This window comes from the organism of the source record quoted next (assembly GCF_019968955.1).
Source record: "MAG: Porospora cf. gigantea A chromosome Unknown PgA_NODE_77_length_45168_cov_344.65, whole genome shotgun sequence".
NCBI lineage: Eukaryota > Apicomplexa > Conoidasida > Eugregarinorida > Porosporidae > Porospora > Porospora cf. gigantea A.
Window position 1 is genome coordinate 16,959 of NW_027151897.1, and position 20,446 is coordinate 37,404.

Genomic DNA, 20,446 nt, shown 5'->3' on the forward strand with positions numbered 1-20,446 from the left:
CCAGTACACTTCCGTAGTGTCGCCGTGATGTCTCAAACGGGTCATCGGTGAAGATCGGAATCAGAGCATATCAATGGCGTTGTCGGCGAGAACGTCGTCGTAATCTCTCTCGAGCGCCGCCAGATCCTCTCGAGCCTCAGAAAACTCGCACTCCTCCATGCCCTCCCCGACATACCAGTGTACGAATGCTCGCTTCGTGAACATCAAGTCGAACTTCTGCGTCAATCTTTCGAAGACGGTACTGAGGGCAGTGGAGTTCGATATCATGGCGACAGCTCTGGGCACTTTAGCCAACTCGCTTCCCTCCACTGACACTGGTGCTTGTGAATTGATTCCGGTCTTGAACCCCGTGGGACACCAATCTACAAATCTTATAGCCGCCTTCTGTCGGACAGCAGTTATCGCCTTGGTGATATCGTTTGGTGCGCAGTCTCCTCGGTACATCAGCGTGCAAGCCATGTACTTCCCGTGTCTGGGATCACACATTGCCATCATACTTCCTGGTTCAAATGCCGCAGTCGTAATATCCGAGATGCTCATCTTCTCGTGAGCGGCTTTTTTCGCTGAGATTATGGGTGCGTAAGAAGAAAGCATGAAGTGAATCCGGGGGTAGGGAACCAAGTTGGTTTGGAACTCGTTGATGTCCATATTCAGGGCGCCGTTGAACCTCAGGGACGCCGTGATGGATGAGACTGTTTGACACACTAGATGGTTCAGATTGTGGTAGGCAGGCCGTTCTATTCCCAACTGCTTCCGGCAAATCTCGTAGATTGCCTCGTTGTCGAGAACGACGGATACCTGAGAGCACTCGAGCAACGAGTGCGTGGCAAGTACGGCGTTGTAGGGCTCGACAACAGCTGTTGCCATCTGAGGCGATGGCCAAGTGGCAAAATGGAACTTGGGCTTTCGAGGGTACTCTGTGTCGATCATTTCTGACAGCAGTGCGCACAGTCCTGAGCCTGTGCCGCCTCCTACGGCGTGGTAGATAATAAAGCCCTGGAGACCTGCACACTGGTCAATTATCCGCCTGATACGCTCCATCACATCATCAGCGATATCCTTTCCAGTGGTGAAATGACCTCTTGCAAAGTTATTTGCCGCGTCTTCCTGTCCGTTAATCATGTAGTCTGGGTTGTACAACTCCTTGGACTTGCCGCACCTCAGTTCGTCAAGCACCGAAGGCTCTAGATCGATCATCAGCGCCCTGGGCACAAAGTGTCCTGAGGCAGTCTCTTGAAAGAAGGTATTGCAGTTGTTGCCGAGGTCAATTTCGGCCTCCTTCGTCCCATCAGGACCGATGCCATGCTCCAAACAGAACAGGTCCCATGCCACACCTCCCGTCTGCACGCCTGCCTGTCCGATGTGAAGTGAGATGATCTCCCGCATGCGTGTTTTTGGCGGTTTTTTGCTGTATTTACGCACCCCACTAGCATTCAGATCTCCAGAAAACCGTCAGCTTCGTCATCGAGGGCCTCATCTTGCAACACGTCATCGTAGTCTTTCTCAAGGGCTGCGATCTCATCCCGAGCCTCTCCAAACTCGCCCTCTTCCATGCCCTCTCCGACATACCAGTGCACGAATGCTCGCTTTCCGAACATGAGATCGAACTTCTGCGTCAATCTTTCGAAGACCGTGCTCATCGCAGTGGAGTTCGATATCATGGCGACAGCCCTGGGCACTTTAGCCAACTCGCTTCCCTCCACTGACACTGGTGCTTGTGAATTGATTCCGGTCTTGAACCCCGTGGGACACCAATCTACAAATCTTATAGCCGCCTTCTGTCGGACAGCAGTTATCGCCTTGGTGATATCGTTTGGTGCGCAGTCTCCTCGGTACATCAGCGTGCAAGCCATGTACTTTCCGTGTCTGGGATCACATTTAGCCATCAGACTTGAGTTGTCAAAAGCCGCCTTCGTGATATCGTTTACGCTAAGAGTCTCGTGAGCGGCTTTTTTCGCTGAGATTATGGGCGCGTAAGAGGAAAGCATGAAGTGAATCCGGGGATAGGGAACCAAGTTGGTTTGGAACTCGTTGATGTCCATATTCAACGCTCCTGGGTACCGCAGAGACGTGGTGATAGAAGATATGACTTGCGCGACAAGACTGTTGAGTTTGCTATAATCCGGACGCTCGATGCCGAGTTTCTTCTGGCAGATGTCATAGATAGCTTCGTTGTCGAGAACGACGGATACCTCGGAATTGTACAGCAACGCTCTGGTGCACAGGACGGCGTTGTAGGGCTCGACAACAGCCGTTGCCATTTGAGGCGATGGCCAAGTCGAAAAATGGAACTTGGGCTTTCGAGGGTACTCTGTGTCGATCATTTCTGACAGCAGTGCGCACAGTCCTGAGCCTGTGCCGCCTCCAACAGCGTGGTAGATAATAAAGCCCTGGAGACCTGCGCACTGATCCACAGATTTGCGCAGCTTCTCCATCACGTCGTCCACGATCTCCTTCCCGACGGTGTAAAACCCCCTAGCAAAATTGTTGGCAGCTCCGTCCTGGGTGTCGACCATCAGATCGGGGTTGAAAAGATGGCGCATTGGGCCCGCTTTCACCTCGTCGATGACCGTAGGCTCCAAGTCAACCATGACTGCTCGTGGGACGTAGTGCTCGTCTGAGGTCTGCTGGAACAGAGTTGAAGCTGACTGCACGTCGCCCCCCAGCATCGACCCCTCGAAGTCTACACCGTGCTCAAGGCAAAAGAGCTTCCAGGCTGAGCTTCCCGCCTGGACTCCTGCCTGTCCAACATGTAGCGAGACTATCTCAGGCATGGAATTAGTGTTATTTATACAACTTGATTATGCATACGTCACGTTGAAGTCCTCCACGTAGAAGCCAGACGAGGTGCTGGATCCCCCGAAACCCACTCTACCACGCCCCATACTCTCTAGGGCGGTCGCCGGCACCTGCAAACGGTACACGGGGCGCTCGTCTAGGAGGACATCCAAGTCCCAGTACTTCTCCCCTGGCTTCACAGCCACAGCGAGCTTTGTGGGCTTCTCGAATGGTAGCTGCACCTTTACTGTCTCTCCCAGACGATAGGTCTTGCTGTCCTTTCGGTGCATGAGGTCCAAGCTGCCCACTTGCCCTGCCTCCGACAATATCTCCGCATAGGCAAAGTCCTTGGCGTCTTTCGAAACCCCAAACACTAGTCCTCCACTGGTTCCCTCGGACTTCACAGAAAATGTCAACTCTGCGCTCCTAACAGGACAGCCCGCTTGGCCCTTCAGCAGCAAAGCGTGAGGCAATCTGTCAGGCAACCCAGGCCTAAAGGGCAGCAGCAGCTTGCGTCCCGACTGCCTCCAGGAAGGGTCGTCTGAGGGCCGGTCGCGGAAGTCCACGTCAGCGAAGAATGACAAAGGGTGCACCATCGAGTCGGTGAACAGCGAGCGCCAAGTGAAAGGCAGGCACTTCGCGTCTGTCTGTTGAAAACGGACGACGTCTTCCGTCAACTGGAGGCTTGGACCGAGAATCTCGTATCCCCTGCCGTAGGGAGGACCTCTTGTCATCCGAAGCAGCAGGCCTTCAGACCCGAGCCCTATCTTAGCAGCGGCTAGACATGGGGGAGAGGACGCGGCGAACTGTCCCGATCCATGTAGCACCGCGGCATCATCTGCGCTGCAGGCATTGGGGCATGATATCAATAGCCGGTCTTTTTCTTGCATCTGCGTCAGCGATGGGGAATATACCAACCCGCATGAGGAAGTCCGGGCGCTCATGACATTCCAGGTCGACTGCCGAGTGTGGCTCTTCCAGGTCAAAGCCTCTGAGAGAGAGTTGCAGCCTGTGCGTGGTGACTTGAACGTTTCCCCCCAATTCATCCGTGATCACTATGCTTCAACTCCCATTCACTCACAGTTACGCCTCAGCGCCGACTTGCATACGCTCGAGTTGCCCGTGAACAATCCCTGGACCTCGTCAACAGTGTGACCGCAGCAGGACCCGCACCCTGGAGGGCAAATGACCACGAAAACGTCGCCATCTGTCCCGTCGAACCGCGGGTCGTTCTCCAACGTCGTGTGACATTGCACAGTGAAGGGAGGAGCGACCGGCGCCAAGGCAGCCGCCTTCGTGGACTTGGGCTTCTTGGCCTGAGATTTGGCCTCGCTTCGAGACGCAGCACATGGCGTCAGGCAAGGCCTGCCATCAACCGAGTACTGCTTCTTGGATACTAGCGCAGATCCATCCTTCGGACACACCTCAGATCGCTCCGCCTTAATAGTCATGAGGTACGCCGGGAGCTCTGTATTGTAGATCCGCACCATGTCCAGCTTGGAGAAGGGCGGCTCGCGCTTAGAGCCCAACTTCAGATGGCCATTCAAACCAAAGTGATTCATCAAGGTTTTAGAACCCAGTTCGTTGCCGTTGGCGAACGCTGTGAGGCGGCTGGACTCCGCGGAGTACGTTAGACCCAGATGGGACCACTCTCCAGGTGGGAGGGTGAATCCCGTGTCATAAAGCTCGTCAGAGCACAATTTCTCAAAGATCAGAGTGTTTTGCTCTCCGATCTCAAGAGCGAACCCATCGCAATCCGAATGCGATAGCAAGGTGCGCCAATTCGGGGGGCTCTCCATGTCGAGCTTCGCAGTCAGCAAGATGCTGAAGTCTTCCAACGCCTTGAGGGCCTCGCCACTAGGGCCGTCACTGAGGTCCACCACCCTCTCCTTGGAGTTGAATGAAGCCAAGTCGGCAGAGCACCAGACCAGCAGGGGCTCCGGCGGAGCAGACGCCTTCTCCTCAGGCTTCGGCGAAGGATCTTCGCTGATTTGGAGGAACGACACAGTTTCCGGTTGCGGTGGGACCAGGTCGGATCTGAGGAGACCTTTGTTCCCCAACACGCGGCCTTCAACGCTCTTCACGTCGTTCGCGAGGCGTTTGCGGAACTCCGCCATTGAGGGGTGCAACGAGAAGGACCTCGGGTACAGCTGAGAAGCTTCGGAGGTTACTCCGTTCCGTGTCGACGCCATAAATGAGTCCAGTCCCTGGCCCAAACTGAGAGTGAATCTCCCGCCGGCAGCTCCAATAACCCCCGCATGGATAGCCGCTTTACATACGCCCGAATCGTCCGTGTAGGCGAATGTACCATGCACGGGCTCGTCCTCCGAGAGGCACCCCTCAGGACACTCCACGGAGAAGACGCCACCAGTGGACGACTTTAGCTCCGAGCGGGTCATCGCGCGGTCTTTGCACTCCAGCACGACGTGGGGATAATACGGCCTAGGATGGACGGCAGGGTCGTCTTCCTTCTTCAGGGTTCCGAGACCCGTAGGGTCTCCAGGGCCCTCGCATTCAATCAACACATCTTCCGAATGGGTGCTGCGTGTCCGCCTGCGAGAGTGCCCACCAGAAGATATCCTCACTGATGGTTTTTGTGCAAGCCTTCATGCTTGGCTCGTTGCCGACGCAGGCGACATCGGTCATCCCGATCTTCTGGGTGGCGTTTCCGCAGATGTTGATCCCCTCGAAGTCCTTGCAGGAAACTCCAACCAGGCCTTGGTCCTTCAATCCAATGTAACCCATAGACCGACACGCCACTGCAGCGTTCGTCCCATTCCAACCATCGTCACACACCGAGGCCCAAGCTCCACCTCGCCACACCTCCAGTCGGCCTCGCCCATGCCGGTCTGGCTCTCCCTGGGCGTTGAGAACCCGCAACGCACCCTCGGGAGGCCTGAATGGGTATATGGATGTGGCCTCACTCTCTGTCCGGAGGATTGTTCGTGCAGGTCACAGCCAAATCAAAGCTATGGTCAGAGCAGATACGAGAGGGATCCTCGTATACGCAATCGGCCAAAGATTTCTCAGCGCCTGTGCAGAGGACGCCTCCCGCCAAAGAACGGTAGCCGGTCGTTCCGCAAACGCGTTGACCGCCAACGTTGCCGCACTCCTCCTCCACCATACCCGTGAGGTACCCAAGGTCATGGCAGGCGACAACGGCGACCTCCGCGTTGGTTTTTCGGGAAACCCCCTCCTTGCAAATAGTACCCCACTCGTCACCTTCTCTCCGGATTTCCAGCCGTCCGACGTTGGCAAGGCGGCCCCATGGATCCACCACTCGTACGTTCGAGTCAATGTCATCGGGGGATTCTACTTTGGCCAAAACGAAGGAGAAGGAGTGCTGCTCAGGTGTGGGCTCGTAGGGCAGGGCCCGCATTCCGGAGGGGTTGTTGGCGTCCAGCGAGTACTTGTTAACCCCGGGACCTACGGTCATTTCCACCACGCCACCCGAATTGGACAATACGCCATCGTAGACAGCACAGGCGCAGACCGAGGCCGGAGAGGGGTGGAGAGAACTTCCCAGCACCCGGGAGTACTTGTCGTTGGCGCAGTTGTATGGGCATCGCACGAGTACTGATCGGGGTTGAGTGCCCACGTAAGTTGTCAGGTCTTGTGCTCGGGTGTGGCACTCAGCGTCCACGGGAGGAGCTTCAGACGATTTCGATTCAAGGGGAATTGTCACGACGGCTTCATATGGTTGACCGATCCACTTATTGACGCTGAAAACTGACGTAGTCCCGTCCGCACTACGCACGATAACGCTTCCGCAGTACCAGGAGTCTTCATGTCCGTGGTTGGTCAGCCGAATAGCCGTCAAAACGCCGACATCCGCCGCATTCAGTACGACCCTAGTGGTAGATCCCTGCCGAAACCCATTTCTGACTAATGCAGGCTCCGTTTCTCTTTCCTCCCCAACCAAGACCAAATCCACCGCCGACTTCGTCCCCGCCTTATCCCCCTCCAATGTCTGGACATGCAGCTCATAAGGGAGTGACCCCGATAGCCTGAAGGTCTGTGTTTTCTTCTTTTTGAGCTGAGAATTGAGTTCATCGTAGCAGTTGAACTGCCACCACCGATAGCCCAGACGGAGTATTATCCGAAAGCATCTCCAGGGCAGCTCATAGTCGCCCAGAATTTCCACTTCTACGGCTTGTGGGGCTCCTAAATCCGCCATAGATACCGTCTGCAGTGTTTTCGGGCCGCCTGACGTCGTGGACAGAAAAATTCGCTTTGATACGGACTTTGTACCGTAGAATTTCGCTGTGACATCGGAGTTGAACGCAACCCCTTCTCCCATAGCTGGCAGGTACTCAACGGTGTACGACGGAGGATTGTCCTCGTCGGCGCACATCTGGATGTCAGGCAGCCCCCTCATGTGCACGGCTTCGCAGAACTCCTGTGCCGCCGAAGTCCAGGCCAACAAAAAGCCCACACGTCGCATTGCGGTACTGATACAATGAATTCTACATGTGTAGACGCATTTGGTAGAGGCGTTTAGAGAGCCTCGTCACACGCTCACAAGAGGCGTGCAGAGCCTTCTCAATCACCATGTTTCTCTTGATTCTCTGAAGGTGCGGCCAAGAACGTCTGTAGCCCAGCTGTGTGGCTTCGTGTATAAATGATGGCGTCGGAGGCGCCATCAGGAAAGGCAGCATGCGCTTCCGAGACGGGATTATGTTAATTGTGCCATCGCTTTCCTGAAACAGGAACTGTGACACATCTTGCCCGGCTATGCGGAGTTGGAACATCATAGCCAGGAACGTGAAGTAGCGATGCTTCATGTCCGAGACTAGGTATTGTCCAACAATGTTGACTATGCGAGTGAGTACGAACTGCTCTTCGTAACTCTCTTGGTGCAATTTCTGTACGAATGGGACGAGGTGAGGGTTAACCTGGGTGACTACGAACTCCTTAACATTAAAGAGCGTTCCCAACTGCCCCGAAGGAATGTCGGCCAGAACGCTGCCGTCCATCCATCGCTCGTCAGGGTTGCTATAAACCACGACCCTAGCCTTCACCGGAAGAACACGACCTCCGTTCGAACCTGTTCGGCTTAATGAAGGGATCGAGTTCTCGGAGTCCTGGGGCATTGGGAGGCCTCTTGGACCTCGCAGGATGCCCTGCGCGTCTTTGTTAAGGCGACCGGGAGCGATTTCGAAGCCCAGTACATCCGAATGATCCAGATGGCCGAAAACGTTCTTCTTAGCAAATAGTTTGTTGGGAGGTATGAGCCCAGGCAGACTGCACGAGGCCACCACTGCACTCCAGATCAACACGTCAGGAGTCGTGATACAGTTACAGAGCAGTGCTTCCTGCATGCTTCCTGGTCTCTGTGTATTCGCGGGAGACACGGTAATTGACACGTACCGACCGGTCATCGAGAAAGCTTCCGCGAACGTAATGTCCCCGAATACCTGCCGAATAGCATCTGAGAACTGCCCAGCCTCCATACAGAACCCCCGCTGCAGGAAGCTCTGCACTTGGTCCGAGAAAGGCGGCAGCAGGTGGTCCATCGTGGCCATAGGCACGAACTGCTCACCGAGACACTGTGTAATCGACTTCATTCCGTCTCACACTCCTTTCAAACTCCTCGTCGTTCATCAAGGCCAGAAGACCGGCAATGTACGAGCCACCACTGGACCCACTTATAACTTTGGGGATGCTGTCGATCTCTGCGAGTGCTTTCAGCACTCCCAGATGACAGAACGCCAGTGTACCGCCACCAGACAAGCAGAGTGCAGTTCGGCCTTGAGCGACCTTCAGTGAGCTGAGCATCTCAGAAACCTCCGTCACCTCCTTCTCCACTGAGGCTAGGGCAGCACGCAAACTCTCGACATTCTCCAGATAAGTCAAGGAGTCCTGCGGAACGATGAGGTCCGAGGAGTTGACTTGCTTGAACAAAATTTCAACAGCGTCCAGCCTCCGTTCTAGGTAGTCGGCAACGCGTCCTATCAGATCAGCCATGGTCTCTTGGAACTCTTCCACTTGTCGTTTGGTGCCAACTCGAGAGTACGCATGAAGTTTCGGATTGGCTACCTGACAGAAGTTTCGATGGCAAGCTTTCCGCAACAAGTAGAAAAGTTCCGTCTGGACTACGCCGACGCCCGCCTCCTCGGCACTCTGGAGCGCATCACGCGTGGCATTCAAAGCTTGGACGAGGTGCCGTAGCCCCTTCCAGTCGTAAAGGTGCGTGACTGGTATCTCTCGCCAGTCACTGACGGTGGTGGAGCCAGCTTGACGTCCAGTTGGGGGGACAAACGTCACAGCGTCGATCATGCTGCTGATGGACCGGAATTCCTCGTAGGAAGAGACGCAGCGAATTCGCCTCTTCAGGTGGTACCGCCGCTTCTCAAAGGCAGACCCCACGAGAATAGTGCGAACTATTTGGATGCGACGCATGACCTTCTTGCCACCGTGAATCATCAGCAGGAAGCATAGGTCCAGCAACACGCGCAGAACGAGATAGACCCCAATAGTAAATCTAGAGACGCAGCTGACAGTTCGGAAACTGTGGAAAAATGTCGTCCTCACTGCCTTGCCTGATGCCCGCACCACCACTCGGTTGACCTTCAAAGACATAGCCACGGAAAGCAATACAACAGCGACGGGCTTCAGGAGTCGCTCCCACACGACGCCATTTGCCAGATGGCAGACATTCCATAGGTCCCTCATGAGTATCGCAATAGAGTAATTTACCTAAAACTTCGCCAGGGTCACACGAGATGAGATCTGTTGATGTTATTTCGCGGGTGTGATTGACCCTGCCTCAACCCATCGTCACCGGTGTTGCCACAATGACTCATTTATTCTAATTATCCGCTTGAATTATTATGCCGACGACTATGCAGGCGCCGAAGGACTCATACGAGACCCGGGAAAGGCCTATGTACACATTCGAGCCGACACCTTCAAAGACAACCCGACGAAGTCCAGCTCCAAAGGCGCTATCTCGGATGGACCCCACGCAGACGAGGCATGACAGGCGAATCTCCACCGGTAGCGTGTTTAGTCGCGGGCTTCGAGCGTCCACTATCACAATGAAATCGCGGACGCCCCCCACCGTGGAGACTGCCCAAAGTGCAGTCTCCAGAGACGATAGCAGTGATCTTCTCCCATTAAGTCACCAAGCAGTCCGTAAAACGGGCTCGACCACCACCGCGGGTACCAGTCCTGGATCCACTAGCGAGGCGCTCCGGACCCCTGTGCTTCCTATTCGAAGAGCCTCCGCTGCTAGGCGCAACTCGTACTTTGAGGCGCTGGGTCGGACCTCGCCTGACCGACGGTCGTCGGTGACTCAGCCGCCTGGAGCTGGACGTGGCTCCCAGTGCGTTTCCATACCTGGAATCTCCGATCCTCTTGTGTTAAGGGCCGATTCCAGGTCTATCAAGAAGCGTACCGACCTACCAAGGATCCGAGAATTTGGAACCCCACGGGACGCATTTAAGACTGCGGCTATAACGCCGAGAGACCTGCAGAAACCTCCCACAAGTGACTCTACAACTCGAGCTACTCCTCGTAAAATGTTTCCCTACGCCTTCAAAGCTCCCCAGAGGCGGTTGAGTTCCCGCGCCGACCAGTATCCTCGACGCCTGCGACAGGGAGCCGCGGAGGCAGGCCGGATGAGCATCGAAGGCGCCTTCATGATGGAGCCGCGAGACATGCTCGTTGTGAAGCAGTATATAGTGGGCCTCGTGACTCCCAAAGAAGCGGAACCATCAGACTTCAAGTGGACCATGGCTGCATTGAAGAGCTCGAACTGGCAAGACCAACAGAAAGCACTGGCCTCGATCCAGGCTGAAGCTGACGACCAGGCACTTCCCACTGATGATGGCGCCCTGATACGCACGATCAGCTCTCTCGTTCTCAGCCCCAGAAGTGCGGTGAGCCTCGACAAGATTTCCCATGCAGCTTGCCAAGCAGGCGGTGAGCTCTCTGCATGCCGTTGCGTGGACTATGCCCGATATCGTCTCTCCTGCGTTGGACTTCGTCCTTGAGGCCCTCTTTATGAAAGCAGGAAGTACCCATAACGCTTTCGTGCAGCTCAGTTCCTACAAGGCTCTGTTGGGGGTTGTGGTGTCCTGCTCCCTCTCCAAAACAGTACCAGCACTGCTACGATTTGGCGACCGACTGAAGCCACCATTGGCGAGGGTCGCGCACCTTCATGCAGTCGCCGCGCTGGTCCTAGAGCATGACACCTCATTTATTGGCGGCTCACGGACCGTCAAGGGATTGATGCAGTTCGTGGTGAAAAGTGCTGGTGACCCCTTACAAGAAGTTCGAAGCGCCGCGCGCTTGGCTGCGTTCCTTGCCTGTCAGAGATGTCTTGACGCTGTTGATCCCCGCGTACGAGCGGTGGCAAGCAAGAGTCATTGGGAAGACAGTGATGAGTTGATTCAACAGTTCAAGAAATTCAGTTGAGATTGAGACATTCAAAGAAATTGGGAGGGGCTGGAGATCTCGTGTTCGTCGGAGACCCCCTGTCTACAGAGTAGAAAGTTCTTAACGGAAGTCCACGCTTTTTTGGCCACTCGAGTCACTCGTTGAGTGACTCGTTGCCACATACTCAACACTGGCTGTGGTCCGAAGCGCCTATGCGCAGCGTTATGAACCCAGACAGCCGAGGTGAGAGCCATGGATGGTGCCTCCATTGGCCTCACCTTATAACGAAGTGAGACTGGGCGGTCAGAGGTTGATACCGGCTGGTAGAACACGGCAGGTGCGCTATGACGTGAAGGGCCTGCAGGAGGCCAACGGAAAGTGACCGAGGCTAGAGGGCTACCTGGAGATGACTTCTCGGGAGATGGCGTCTCGGAGGAGTCGAAATCTTTGGATTGGTCAGTGTAATTGACGTACTTGGAGTAGAAATCCACCTCGGAGGCAGCAGAAAGCCTCACCATCTCTGGTGAGGGAGTGGATGCACCTGATGACTGCGGAATGACCACTGGCTTCCGTCCCTCGACGATCTCGAGCAAGGAGTCGCGAAGATGGCAGACTGAGGCCGATGGGCGGATGGGCTTGGTGTCGTAAGTCAAGGCGAGAGAGGACACGTCATCAGACGGCGCCGGAGAGCTGAGATCCTTCCACAGGTCGACCAGCCAGTCCGGCTCGACGGAAGGATCAGAAGGTGTTGCAAGAGCGCAGTACTCCGTCAGCCAGGCAGGCTCGGAGGGCAGCACTGGGGACTGGCCATCTGATGAGCTGTCCAGGGTAACGGGTTCCGTCGGTGCTGGCGCTCCCACGCCAGTCGTGCCGGAATCTTCAGGACCAGGTGGGGTGGGCGAGGCGTGTTTATCGATGGGATCTACATGTTCGACACGTGGGCGGAGGTCCTCAATCTTGACGTTTCGACATCTGTTTCGTCTCCTCCTCCTGCGTTTCTTTGGAGAGCCGTCGAAGTTCACCGTTGCAGGCGGATTTTGGGCCACGAATGGACGAAGATCAAGGTCTTCTGGGTACGAAAGATCCTTTTCAGAGCGGACCAAGAACATGTTTCTGGTCATCTCCTCTAACAAAGACTCGTCAAGTGAGTGGTACCTGTCAGGAATTCCGGGAATGGAGTTCAGGTCATCGTCGACCGCATGGAACAGGAAGTAGACCATGCAGAGTTCGGTGTCAGGGGTAAGGTTGACTGGCTGCCAGCTGACGTGAGCCTCTGTTGGCGATGAGAGCCAGGGCCTCTCCGGATCCGATTCCACTTTGCGAATGGTGGTCGTGGGCTTATAGAACTTAGGGTAGGCCAGGAATAGCGGACTCTCCGGGTCATGCCGGGTCTTCTGGGCCAAGGCTGCTTTGATCCCGTCGGACGTTGGGTCTACAACAACTGGCTCCTCGGGTGTCGGTGTCCTTCCTATACGTCGCATGTCGTCAGCAGCTTTCTTCATGATTCCTTCAGTCTTGTCGCCTACCCGACTTAGAACTTCAGACTTTTCGACCTTGTCCACCATTATATCGATCTTCTGCGCTACAGCGCATTTTAGGTGGCGGAGCCGAGTTATGGGTTGCATCTTCTGAAAGTGCTTGGCAAACGGTCGGTCCTTTGCCCCTGCACCGCAGGACGCATCGCCGCTGGCTGCAACCACGGTTGTTGCCAGCGACGCCAGTGTCAGATCAGATGACAACGCAGGCACTGAAACACTCCTAATCCGCATCTTTCACAACTCAAATTCGAAATTCTTTCATATGAGAGAGGACACGTCAGGCGTTCTTGCAACGCTTATGGGCGTCGTCGGCCTGTCGCCTACGTTTGAGCGCACGCGCTGTATTTCGTCTCCGGACCTTGGCCCGCCTCTTCTCCTCAGCAGCCGCAAGCGCGGACGGACTGACTTCCTCCTCTGACGATCCCTCCTCTAAGGCTTCCTCCTCTGGGGCTTTCTCCTCTGGGGCTTCCTCATCTAAGTCGAGGCCCTTCTCAGCGCAGAGCCTTGCTGTGGTGGTCATGACGTAGTTAATGCTGTCGTCTACGGCCCGCCGTTCCTCAGTTGTCAAATCTTCGCCGCGAATGGATTTGTTGAAGGCATCTCGGACGCCAATCAGAGCAGCTTGCTTGCAGTTCCACTTCATCTCCTTCCTTGTGTGCCCCGGCGACAGCACGTGAGATTCCCAGTCGACCGCAGCGCATTGACATAATGTGCACCTCTCACCTTCTCTGAAGCTGTCGACTTCTTCGCTGTTTTCAGTATCAGATTCGACGTCGACCTCTTCAGACTCCGCTGCTTTTGCTTGCCGTGTGATCTGTGAAAAAAAATGAAAAAGCCTCCATAAAATTCCATAAAAATAGGGAAGATAACTCACCTGCTGTGCCTCGGACACAAAAGCATCCACGGACTCGGTGTCTGTTGACTCAAGGTCAGACAGACCCGAGAATTCAGTTCCTAAGTCGTCAATGTCATTCCCAGAAGACGAGTCATCTCCGTCTGAGGGCGCATGTGCTGTAGCGAACTTCAGGGCCCTTCTGAACATTCTGAATGAGGAAGAATGCGGTACACATACAGGTTAGGACTTAGCCAAAGCGCCTAAATCTAGATTTTCGATGAAAGCTGGTCAAGAACGTACTAAAAGTCCACAGGTGAGTCTGAGCGATGTGAACGGACGCAGTCAGACAGCGACGATCTCACAGTGCCCATCTCGCTCGCGGACGCCATCGTAATGAAGGGCCAAAGTCCGAAACCAAGCCCGCTAGCGCCCTCTCCTTGGGCCGTTCAGGATAAACCAGCGGTTACAAACTGGGCTGACATGTCATCGGAATCAGAGGATGCCGAGTTCTTCCTCCAACGGCCAGCTGCAGAACCGCCTACCCGCATTCAGAACCGCCCCGACAGACGAGGGCAACGAGGCCCACCCTCTAGACAGAACCGACGTGAGGATGATGTTTGGAGAAGTGATGGCTCCGGTTTTCAGCCCGTCGCCCAGTTCGGGGACCAGCAAAGGTATCCTCGTGCCACACAGCAACAACTGGCCAACGTATGGGAAACTGAGGGCAGCAACCCACTCCCCCCACTACCTTCACTTGACAGCCAGTATCGGTATGGCCATGATGACTCAGGGGGTCGCACTGACCTAACATTTCAGCGATCAGATAAGAAAGCCCAGACCTTTGCATCGCCGCCTAAGATTTTGCAAAGACCTGCTGACAGGTGGGCTCGAGCCGCCGTCCGCCCAATTGGCAAGACGGATCCGAAACCACATCCTTCATTTTTTGCTGATGTTGGCCACAAACAGGAAAGAGATTTCCGGCCTCGGAACACTGATGCATTGGCCACCCCTATAGCAGGCAGGTCTTCATATAGAAATCCTGAACGACGAGACGATCGGAGAACTGACAAAGCCGAGCTTCCTTTCGCTCGCAACCCTCAGCCTCGTGCTACCGCGGAGCATGATTTGGACATCGAGGACGGCCTGCGACTGAGGAAGCAAGCCAAACCTGAGCAGTCCTGGAGGACGAGGGGTAAGAGGCCTCCGCTGCAGGAGACAGGTGTTCGTGATCCCAACCTTGACGAGCGGCCTCAAGGGAGAGGTGCTACCAAGTCCAAGTTGCAGTTCTGTCGTCAGCCACCCGCTGCGACGCCACCACCGGTTCCGGCACAAACGACAACAACACCTCCGCCAGCGACGAGACCAGCAGCGACGAGACCAGCAGCGACGAGACCAGCAGCGACGAGAACGATTCCACCAGCAACAAGAATTCCACAAACAACAAGAACGATTCCACCGGCGACAGCTCCTCCTGCTACCAGATCGATTCCATCGGATGGAGATAGACCGGTTTCTCCACGTACTTTCGGCCGGTCTCCCAGTAATCAGACGCGTCGTCGCGGCTCCTCGGTTCGGGGGCGGCGGGGCAAGCGACGCGGCGGTGACCGCGCGCCGAAACCTGGCCCTCAGTAGCAGAGGGAAAAGTTTGCTCACGCCAAGTAATATGAAACGCGAAACCCCGATATCCGCCTTATTAGAGGGCTTGTCATGACACTGATCAATTCGTTCCATGCCGTTGCACATCCCAGACCAAACCCTACTCCTGGAGTTGCCGGCGCATTTACCATGTTCAACTATTGGTTGTTTGTAGGTGTAGCGGCCCTGCCAGATACTCGAGAGTGGCTCTGTCGGGATGAGACCATTCCTTCCAAAACCGACAGGTGTTTAGATGCGCTGCGTACCTCATGTCCTGCTACCACAGAGGTGACTGGAACGCTGCTCAAATGCCTAGAAGCGTCTGAGGGTATAGGGCTGCACGACCACAGCGGGTACACCTTAAGTCTTGTAAGGTACTGCGAAGACTGGGGAGGCACGTGCACTGGCTTCTGCTTCCAGTGTTCAGCCATTCCAAATTCTAGAGGGCCATGGGTAGAGTCGAACTGGTGTTGGACTCTGAAGTATTACGACATCGGTGAATGCCTTATCAACGCGTACGGATGCATCCCACCAGAAACCACCACTCCGTCTCCGACGTCGGCGTCAACAGCATCGACGTCGGCGTCAACAGCATCCACGTCGGCGTCAACAGCATCCACGTCGGCGTCAACAGCATCCACGTCAGTGTCTACAGCGTCTGAAACTACAGCAACTACAGGGTCCACCGGAACTTCAGCGTAGGTCATGAATGCATTTAAAACCAGCGAGCATGAGGCGAGCCCAGCAGAGATAGCGGCCGTCGCGGCCGCTGGTGTCGGCGCTCTCGTCGTGCTTGGCCTGGCGGTAAAACGGCTAGTGGCTCCGAAGTGGGAGTGGACCTGGATCAGCGACCCCGAGGAGTTCATTGGCGAGCTCGACACCCAGCAGGCGGAGGAAATCGAGGACGAGTACCAATATGACGACGAGTACCAATATGAGGACGAGTACCAATATGAGTACGAGTATGAATACGAAGATGAAGATGGGGGGGTCGGGTAGGCTCCCTGGTCCTATCAACAGGAAGCCCTTTGTGAAATTCGGTATATGTCTTGGAAACGGATCAACTTGATTCTCCCAGACCACCGGCGGGTTCCCTGCCCTCTCGTCGAAACGCAGAACGCCGAGCTGGTGGTCTGCCGTCTTGCAGGTCTTAGCCCGCCTGTATGTCTAGAGTCCGTGACCACAAGACAGAAACGATTTCCTCTGTTTAGCCATCTAGAGCATAAAGCTTGGTACCGAGTGAAGCTTCTGCCACGTTGGGAACTGTTGCATTGCTCAGTTTCAGACTGCTTGGCCTCGCTCACGGATGAAGTCTCCGTTAATCGCACCAAGCTACCTGACTCACTGGATAGAGAATCCCCTGCAATCATAGTGCTAAGTTCCGATGAGGAGGCGCTGCTTTCACCCGAGCCTACCTTGCTCCTCCCTTCGCAGACGGAGCCACCCCTCATGACCACCAATGGCTGCAACCACGCCATCCAAATGGTGCGTCCTCCTCGATCCCCGAAGATAGAGCTATCCTCTCCCTCTGACCAGGATTTCCAAGTGGATTCTGAACTCGAATCTGAAATCGAATCCGAAATCGAATCTGAAATCGAATCTGAAATCGAATCTGAATTGAGCGACTTCTTCGAAGCAGATGAGGAGTCAAGCAACCATGAATCTGGCGACGAGGAGTCGCCACCGTTGGTGGAGGACAAGACCAGGCCCTTGAAACGTCGGAAGCTGCGCCAGCCTGGAACCTGGTCACATGATGCCTCCTCCATACAGTGGTTCGTGCCTGCCAACCATATCGATAGTAAGCCCTCGGAGTCCTCGACGAACTCCCTAATGACTTTGTCCAAACGGTCGAGATGGCTCACATTCGGACGGGACCACCCCGAGTGGTTGGCTGAGGCTTCGTCGCTAGCGGCCGTCATCCCTCGTTTTCCGCCGAGGGATCTCGAGATTCGGGTGCCGATGCCCCTTCTGGAAACAGGAGTCCTCAGCAACCCCCAGCTTGACGTGGTGGTCTCCGCCGCCTCCGTGTTTAAGCGAGGCTTGTTGCATGACCAAGGAGGCTACTTCTTGGGCGAGGGCACGGGATGTGGAAAAGGAAGAACGATCTCCTGTCTTATCCTTCATCTGTGGAACCACGGGTATCGGCGACACATGTGGGTTAGTGTCTCGAAGGACTTAATGCTCGATGCCATCCGTGACTTACAAGATATCGGAGCAGGGCACATTCCCGTCTTCAGTCTCCACATTGTCAAAGCGGACGTCGCCATCGACAGCCAAAAGGGGAACGAAATGATTGCAAAGGATCTAGCCAAACGTGGTTGGCGTTGGGGTGGGGAAGGCATCCTATTCACTACGTATTCCCTTCTTTCACGCGGCGAGAAGAACCTGGACCAATGGGTTGGCCAGCAGCCACAAGACCTTCTTCCCTCCCTCATCGCCGCACATCCACCTAGCAGCCGTTTTTGGCAAGCTGTGAAATGGCTTAACGGTTCTCCGAAATCGATGAGGACGGGATGGCAGAATTCAACCAGCGATACCTGGATTCCAGAAGCCGACGCCATGTACAGCTTCATACCGGAGTCGGCGCGTCGAGGAGGGTTAATCGCCTTCGACGAGGCTCACAAGGCCAAGAACCTCAGCTACGCCACATGCAACTCGGCCAAAAAGGCTGCCGGCTCCGCCTCAGGCGCAGCTGTAGCAGCGTGCTCCTTGGCGTTGAAGGCGTGCCCAGTCATCTACTCCAGCGCTACAGGCGCCAGCGAAGTCCGCAACCTAGCTTATGTGTCTCGGTTGGGTATCTGGGGTCCAGGCAAACCCTTTGATTCATTCCATGCGTTCTTGTGGGTTTGGGGTAGTTTTTATATCAGTAAGTCTGTGAAATCCGGTGGAGTGGCGGCGATGGAGTCCTTCGCGATGGATATGAAAGCCCTTGGGTACTATAGCTGCCGTGTATTGTCATTCAAGGACATCGTATTCGAGATGGTCAACGTGGACTCTTCTGCGGTTTTTAGGGAGCAGTACGATAGCGTCGCGGCTATTCTCACCGCAATGCTACATCATATCAGACAGGTGTTTAGATCTTTGGAGGGGGAACGAGGTTTTCAGGAGGTCATGGCTGGGAGCTTCCCTGACTCGGCGAAGTGGCTGAATCAGTTCTGGGGCCTCCAGCAAAGAGTCTTCAAACAACTGTTGGTAACTCAGAAGGTGCAGAAAGTCGTACAACTCGCAGAGGAGTGCATATCCCAAGACAAGCAGGTTGTGGTATCCCTGTGGACTACTGGTGAGGCCGCTTTGAAGAGCATGTGCGGGGAGGAGATCACGGACTTCGTAGCCGTGGTGAAGGTTGGCATGCAGAATATGATGGCGAAATGGTGGGCCACAGGGTATCCCCGAACATTCTCGGTGGAGTATGACGAACTCGTGCGACGCATAGACAGCCTCGATCTACCTCCGAATCCACTAGACGACTTGATTCTGAAACTTGGAGGGCCCTCTAGGGTCGCCGAGTTATCCGGCCGCAGTTCTCGTCTGGTGAAGACCGCTGACGGAGTCAGCGTGGTCTGTCGTAAGGCCGTTAACTGCGAATCTGTCAACGTGGAGGAGGCCCGCGCCTTTCAAACTGGTCGGAAACGCGTCGCAATCATTACGGAAGCGGCGTCTCAGGGAATCTCTCTGCACTCGGACAGATCACGCGGGCCCTCACGTGTCAGAGTGATGATGTGTCTGGAGTTGCCTTGGGCGGCAGACAAGGCAGTGCAGCAGTTCGGAAGGGTACATAGGTCGAATCAGGAGTTCTGCCCAGAATACCGCCTGCTAGTGTCAGATATCGGAGGTGAGAGGCGGTTCGTGGCTTGTATTGCAAGTCGCATGAAGATGATGGGGGCCATCACTAAAGGCGACCGTCGAGCGGCCTTCGCTTCCTCCAACGCTCAGCTTGAAGATGGGGAAGTGCAAGGTGCGACTCTTCTGGACTTTGATGTGTACAGCCACCATGGTTACCAGGCACGACGTATTCTTCTCAACTACCTACGATTTGCTACCGGGGCCACACCCCACCCCCCAGACTTTAAGGTCCCCCATATGAAGTTCATCAAGGAGTATGGCAGCATATCGGACTTTGCAAACGTCGTGATGGACCATATGTGCGCCTTCCAGCTGGACACACCAGACGTCGCCCATGCCGGCAGCCAGCATATGGACAGGTTCCTGAATCGCATGCTACTGATGCCAGTTCGGGTTCAAAACCACCTCTTCGAAGTCTTCGTCTCGATTTTCAACACCTTAGTTCAGTTCGCGCTTGACGCAGGCGAGTTGGATTTAGGGCTCGAGGATGTCAACTGGAGCCACGGGTACTACCGACCAGCGACGTTGATTGGCCGCGAAGTCCTCTACTACGACGAGGCCTCCGAACTCAACACGGTTCACCTCTGCTACCGACTTGACCGCGGAGTAACCTGGGCTCAAGCCGTGACGGCACTGTCAAAGACGAAACGACGCTCCTATGAGGGGTTTTACCTTTACTACAATCGCGGAATGGAGTCCACGGCGCTGGTCCTACAGCGCAAGGGCTACTTTGGAGAAGAATCCGGCACTCGTGTGCTTATCGTCAAACCCAACTCGGGTCCCGACGTCCGGCAGGGGGCCAGCGTCGCGACCTTGGAGGCCATCATGCTCTCAAGCTGGCGGAAGGCGTCCGAGGACGACTTCCAGAAGGCGGAGGCGCTTTGGACCCGCTGCTACGATATGGCCGCGGACGTCTGCATGCACAAGCAGTGGGGTTATCAGTGCAAACGGGCGCAATGCTCTTTTGGCATGCGCTACATCCGCAAGTGCGTGATTGCAGTCAACTTGATCCATCTGTGGTCGAAACTACAGGAGTTCTTGCAGTCCTCAGTGGAGTTCTTCGACGACGACGGCATTCTGCAGAAAACTCAGAGGAAGCTCCACTTGGCAAAAATCCTGGACTCAGACAACAACTCCATTGTGGGTGTACAAGTGACTCACGAGATGGGAACCGTCATCCGAGAAAAACTAAACCAGGAGACAGACTGTGAAGAAATATCCATCGTAGGAACTCGTGGGCATGTTTTCTTATAGAGGATACGGATACTGACAAGATCACCCCGTGTAGGATGTTATCGCCGCGTTCCCAATGAATTCTTCAAATCCTTTCTCTTTCAGTTGTGGAGCAACAGTAGGACCATCGATGAAGAAGCATCGGACTCACTTTTTACCTGAACCATCCATCTGAAGTGCTCTGTTTGGCGTAGACTGGCGT

General features: G+C 55.1%; 10 protein-coding genes across 16 annotated transcripts; 3 read left to right on the top strand and 7 right to left on the bottom strand.

The window, feature by feature from the left end:
- Positions 1-60: 60 nt before the first annotated feature.
- Positions 61-1,386, bottom strand: KVP18_000351 (uncharacterized protein; the record flags this gene model as incomplete). Its single annotated transcript, XM_067955959.1, has 1 exon — positions 61-1,386. One exon carries the CDS (start codon positions 1,384-1,386, stop codon positions 61-63), a length of 1,326 nt encoding a protein of 441 aa, XP_067806314.1.
- A 47-nt stretch (positions 1,387-1,433) lies between these two features.
- Positions 1,434-2,774, bottom strand: KVP18_000355 (uncharacterized protein; the record flags this gene model as incomplete). Its single annotated transcript, XM_067956004.1, has 1 exon — positions 1,434-2,774. One exon carries the CDS (start codon positions 2,772-2,774, stop codon positions 1,434-1,436), a length of 1,341 nt encoding a protein of 446 aa, XP_067806320.1.
- Positions 2,775-2,801: 27 nt separating this feature from the next.
- On the bottom strand, positions 2,802-7,222 carry KVP18_000345 (uncharacterized protein; the record flags this gene model as incomplete). Of its 5 annotated transcripts, XM_067955879.1 has the most annotated exons (5): positions 2,802-3,668; positions 3,697-3,833; positions 3,860-5,319; positions 5,348-5,674; positions 5,703-7,222. In XM_067955879.1, the coding sequence occupies 5 exons, from the start codon at positions 7,220-7,222 to the stop codon at positions 2,802-2,804; spliced, it is 4,311 nt and encodes a 1,436-aa protein (XP_067806305.1). The 5 variants fall into 5 exon arrangements, with proteins under 5 accessions (XP_067806305.1, XP_067806301.1, XP_067806302.1 ...); XM_067955875.1 differs by lacking the exons at positions 3,860-5,319; positions 5,348-5,674; positions 5,703-7,222 and having other exon boundaries at positions 2,802-3,722; XM_067955876.1 differs by lacking the exons at positions 2,802-3,668; positions 3,697-3,833; positions 5,348-5,674; positions 5,703-7,222 and having other exon boundaries at positions 3,852-5,177.
- Positions 7,223-7,244: 22 nt separating this feature from the next.
- KVP18_000341 (uncharacterized protein) lies at positions 7,245-9,453 on the bottom strand (the record flags this gene model as incomplete). 3 transcript variants are annotated; one of them, XM_067955868.1, is made up of 2 exons in its annotated part: positions 7,245-8,327; positions 8,356-9,453. In XM_067955868.1, the coding sequence occupies 2 exons, from the start codon at positions 9,451-9,453 to the stop codon at positions 7,245-7,247; spliced, it is 2,181 nt and encodes a 726-aa protein (XP_067806296.1). The 3 variants fall into 3 exon arrangements, with proteins under 3 accessions (XP_067806296.1, XP_067806295.1, XP_067806297.1); XM_067955867.1 differs by lacking the exon at positions 8,356-9,453 and having other exon boundaries at positions 7,245-8,303; XM_067955869.1 differs by having other exon boundaries at positions 8,317-9,453.
- Positions 9,454-9,611: 158 nt separating this feature from the next.
- KVP18_000344 (uncharacterized protein) lies at positions 9,612-11,199 on the top strand (the record flags this gene model as incomplete). The annotated part of the gene is made up of 2 exons (XM_067955872.1): positions 9,612-10,661; positions 10,690-11,199. The coding sequence occupies 2 exons, from the start codon at positions 9,612-9,614 to the stop codon at positions 11,197-11,199; spliced, it is 1,560 nt and encodes a 519-aa protein (XP_067806300.1).
- An 11-nt stretch (positions 11,200-11,210) lies between these two features.
- KVP18_000349 (uncharacterized protein) lies at positions 11,211-12,929 on the bottom strand (the record flags this gene model as incomplete). The annotated part of the gene is made up of 1 exon (XM_067955926.1): positions 11,211-12,929. The coding sequence occupies one exon, from the start codon at positions 12,927-12,929 to the stop codon at positions 11,211-11,213; it is 1,719 nt and encodes a 572-aa protein (XP_067806312.1).
- Positions 12,930-12,975: 46 nt separating this feature from the next.
- Positions 12,976-13,740, bottom strand: KVP18_000340 (uncharacterized protein; the record flags this gene model as incomplete). The annotated part of the gene is made up of 2 exons (XM_067955863.1): positions 12,976-13,512; positions 13,573-13,740. The coding sequence occupies 2 exons, from the start codon at positions 13,738-13,740 to the stop codon at positions 12,976-12,978; spliced, it is 705 nt and encodes a 234-aa protein (XP_067806294.1).
- Positions 13,741-13,810: 70 nt separating this feature from the next.
- KVP18_005078 (uncharacterized protein) lies at positions 13,811-16,167 on the top strand (the record flags this gene model as incomplete). Its single annotated transcript, XM_067949425.1, has 3 exons — positions 13,811-13,846; positions 13,876-14,414; positions 15,894-16,167. 3 exons carry the CDS (start codon positions 13,811-13,813, stop codon positions 16,165-16,167), a joined length of 849 nt encoding a protein of 282 aa, XP_067806325.1.
- Positions 15,654-15,875, bottom strand: KVP18_000348 (uncharacterized protein; the record flags this gene model as incomplete). The annotated part of the gene is made up of 1 exon (XM_067955902.1): positions 15,654-15,875. One exon carries the CDS (start codon positions 15,873-15,875, stop codon positions 15,654-15,656), a length of 222 nt encoding a protein of 73 aa, XP_067806311.1.
- A 45-nt stretch (positions 16,168-16,212) lies between the features above and the next one.
- Positions 16,213-20,265, top strand: KVP18_000357 (uncharacterized protein; the record flags this gene model as incomplete). Its single annotated transcript, XM_067956008.1, has 1 exon — positions 16,213-20,265. The coding sequence occupies one exon, from the start codon at positions 16,213-16,215 to the stop codon at positions 20,263-20,265; it is 4,053 nt and encodes a 1,350-aa protein (XP_067806322.1).
- Between the last annotated feature and the right edge of the window lie 181 nt (positions 20,266-20,446).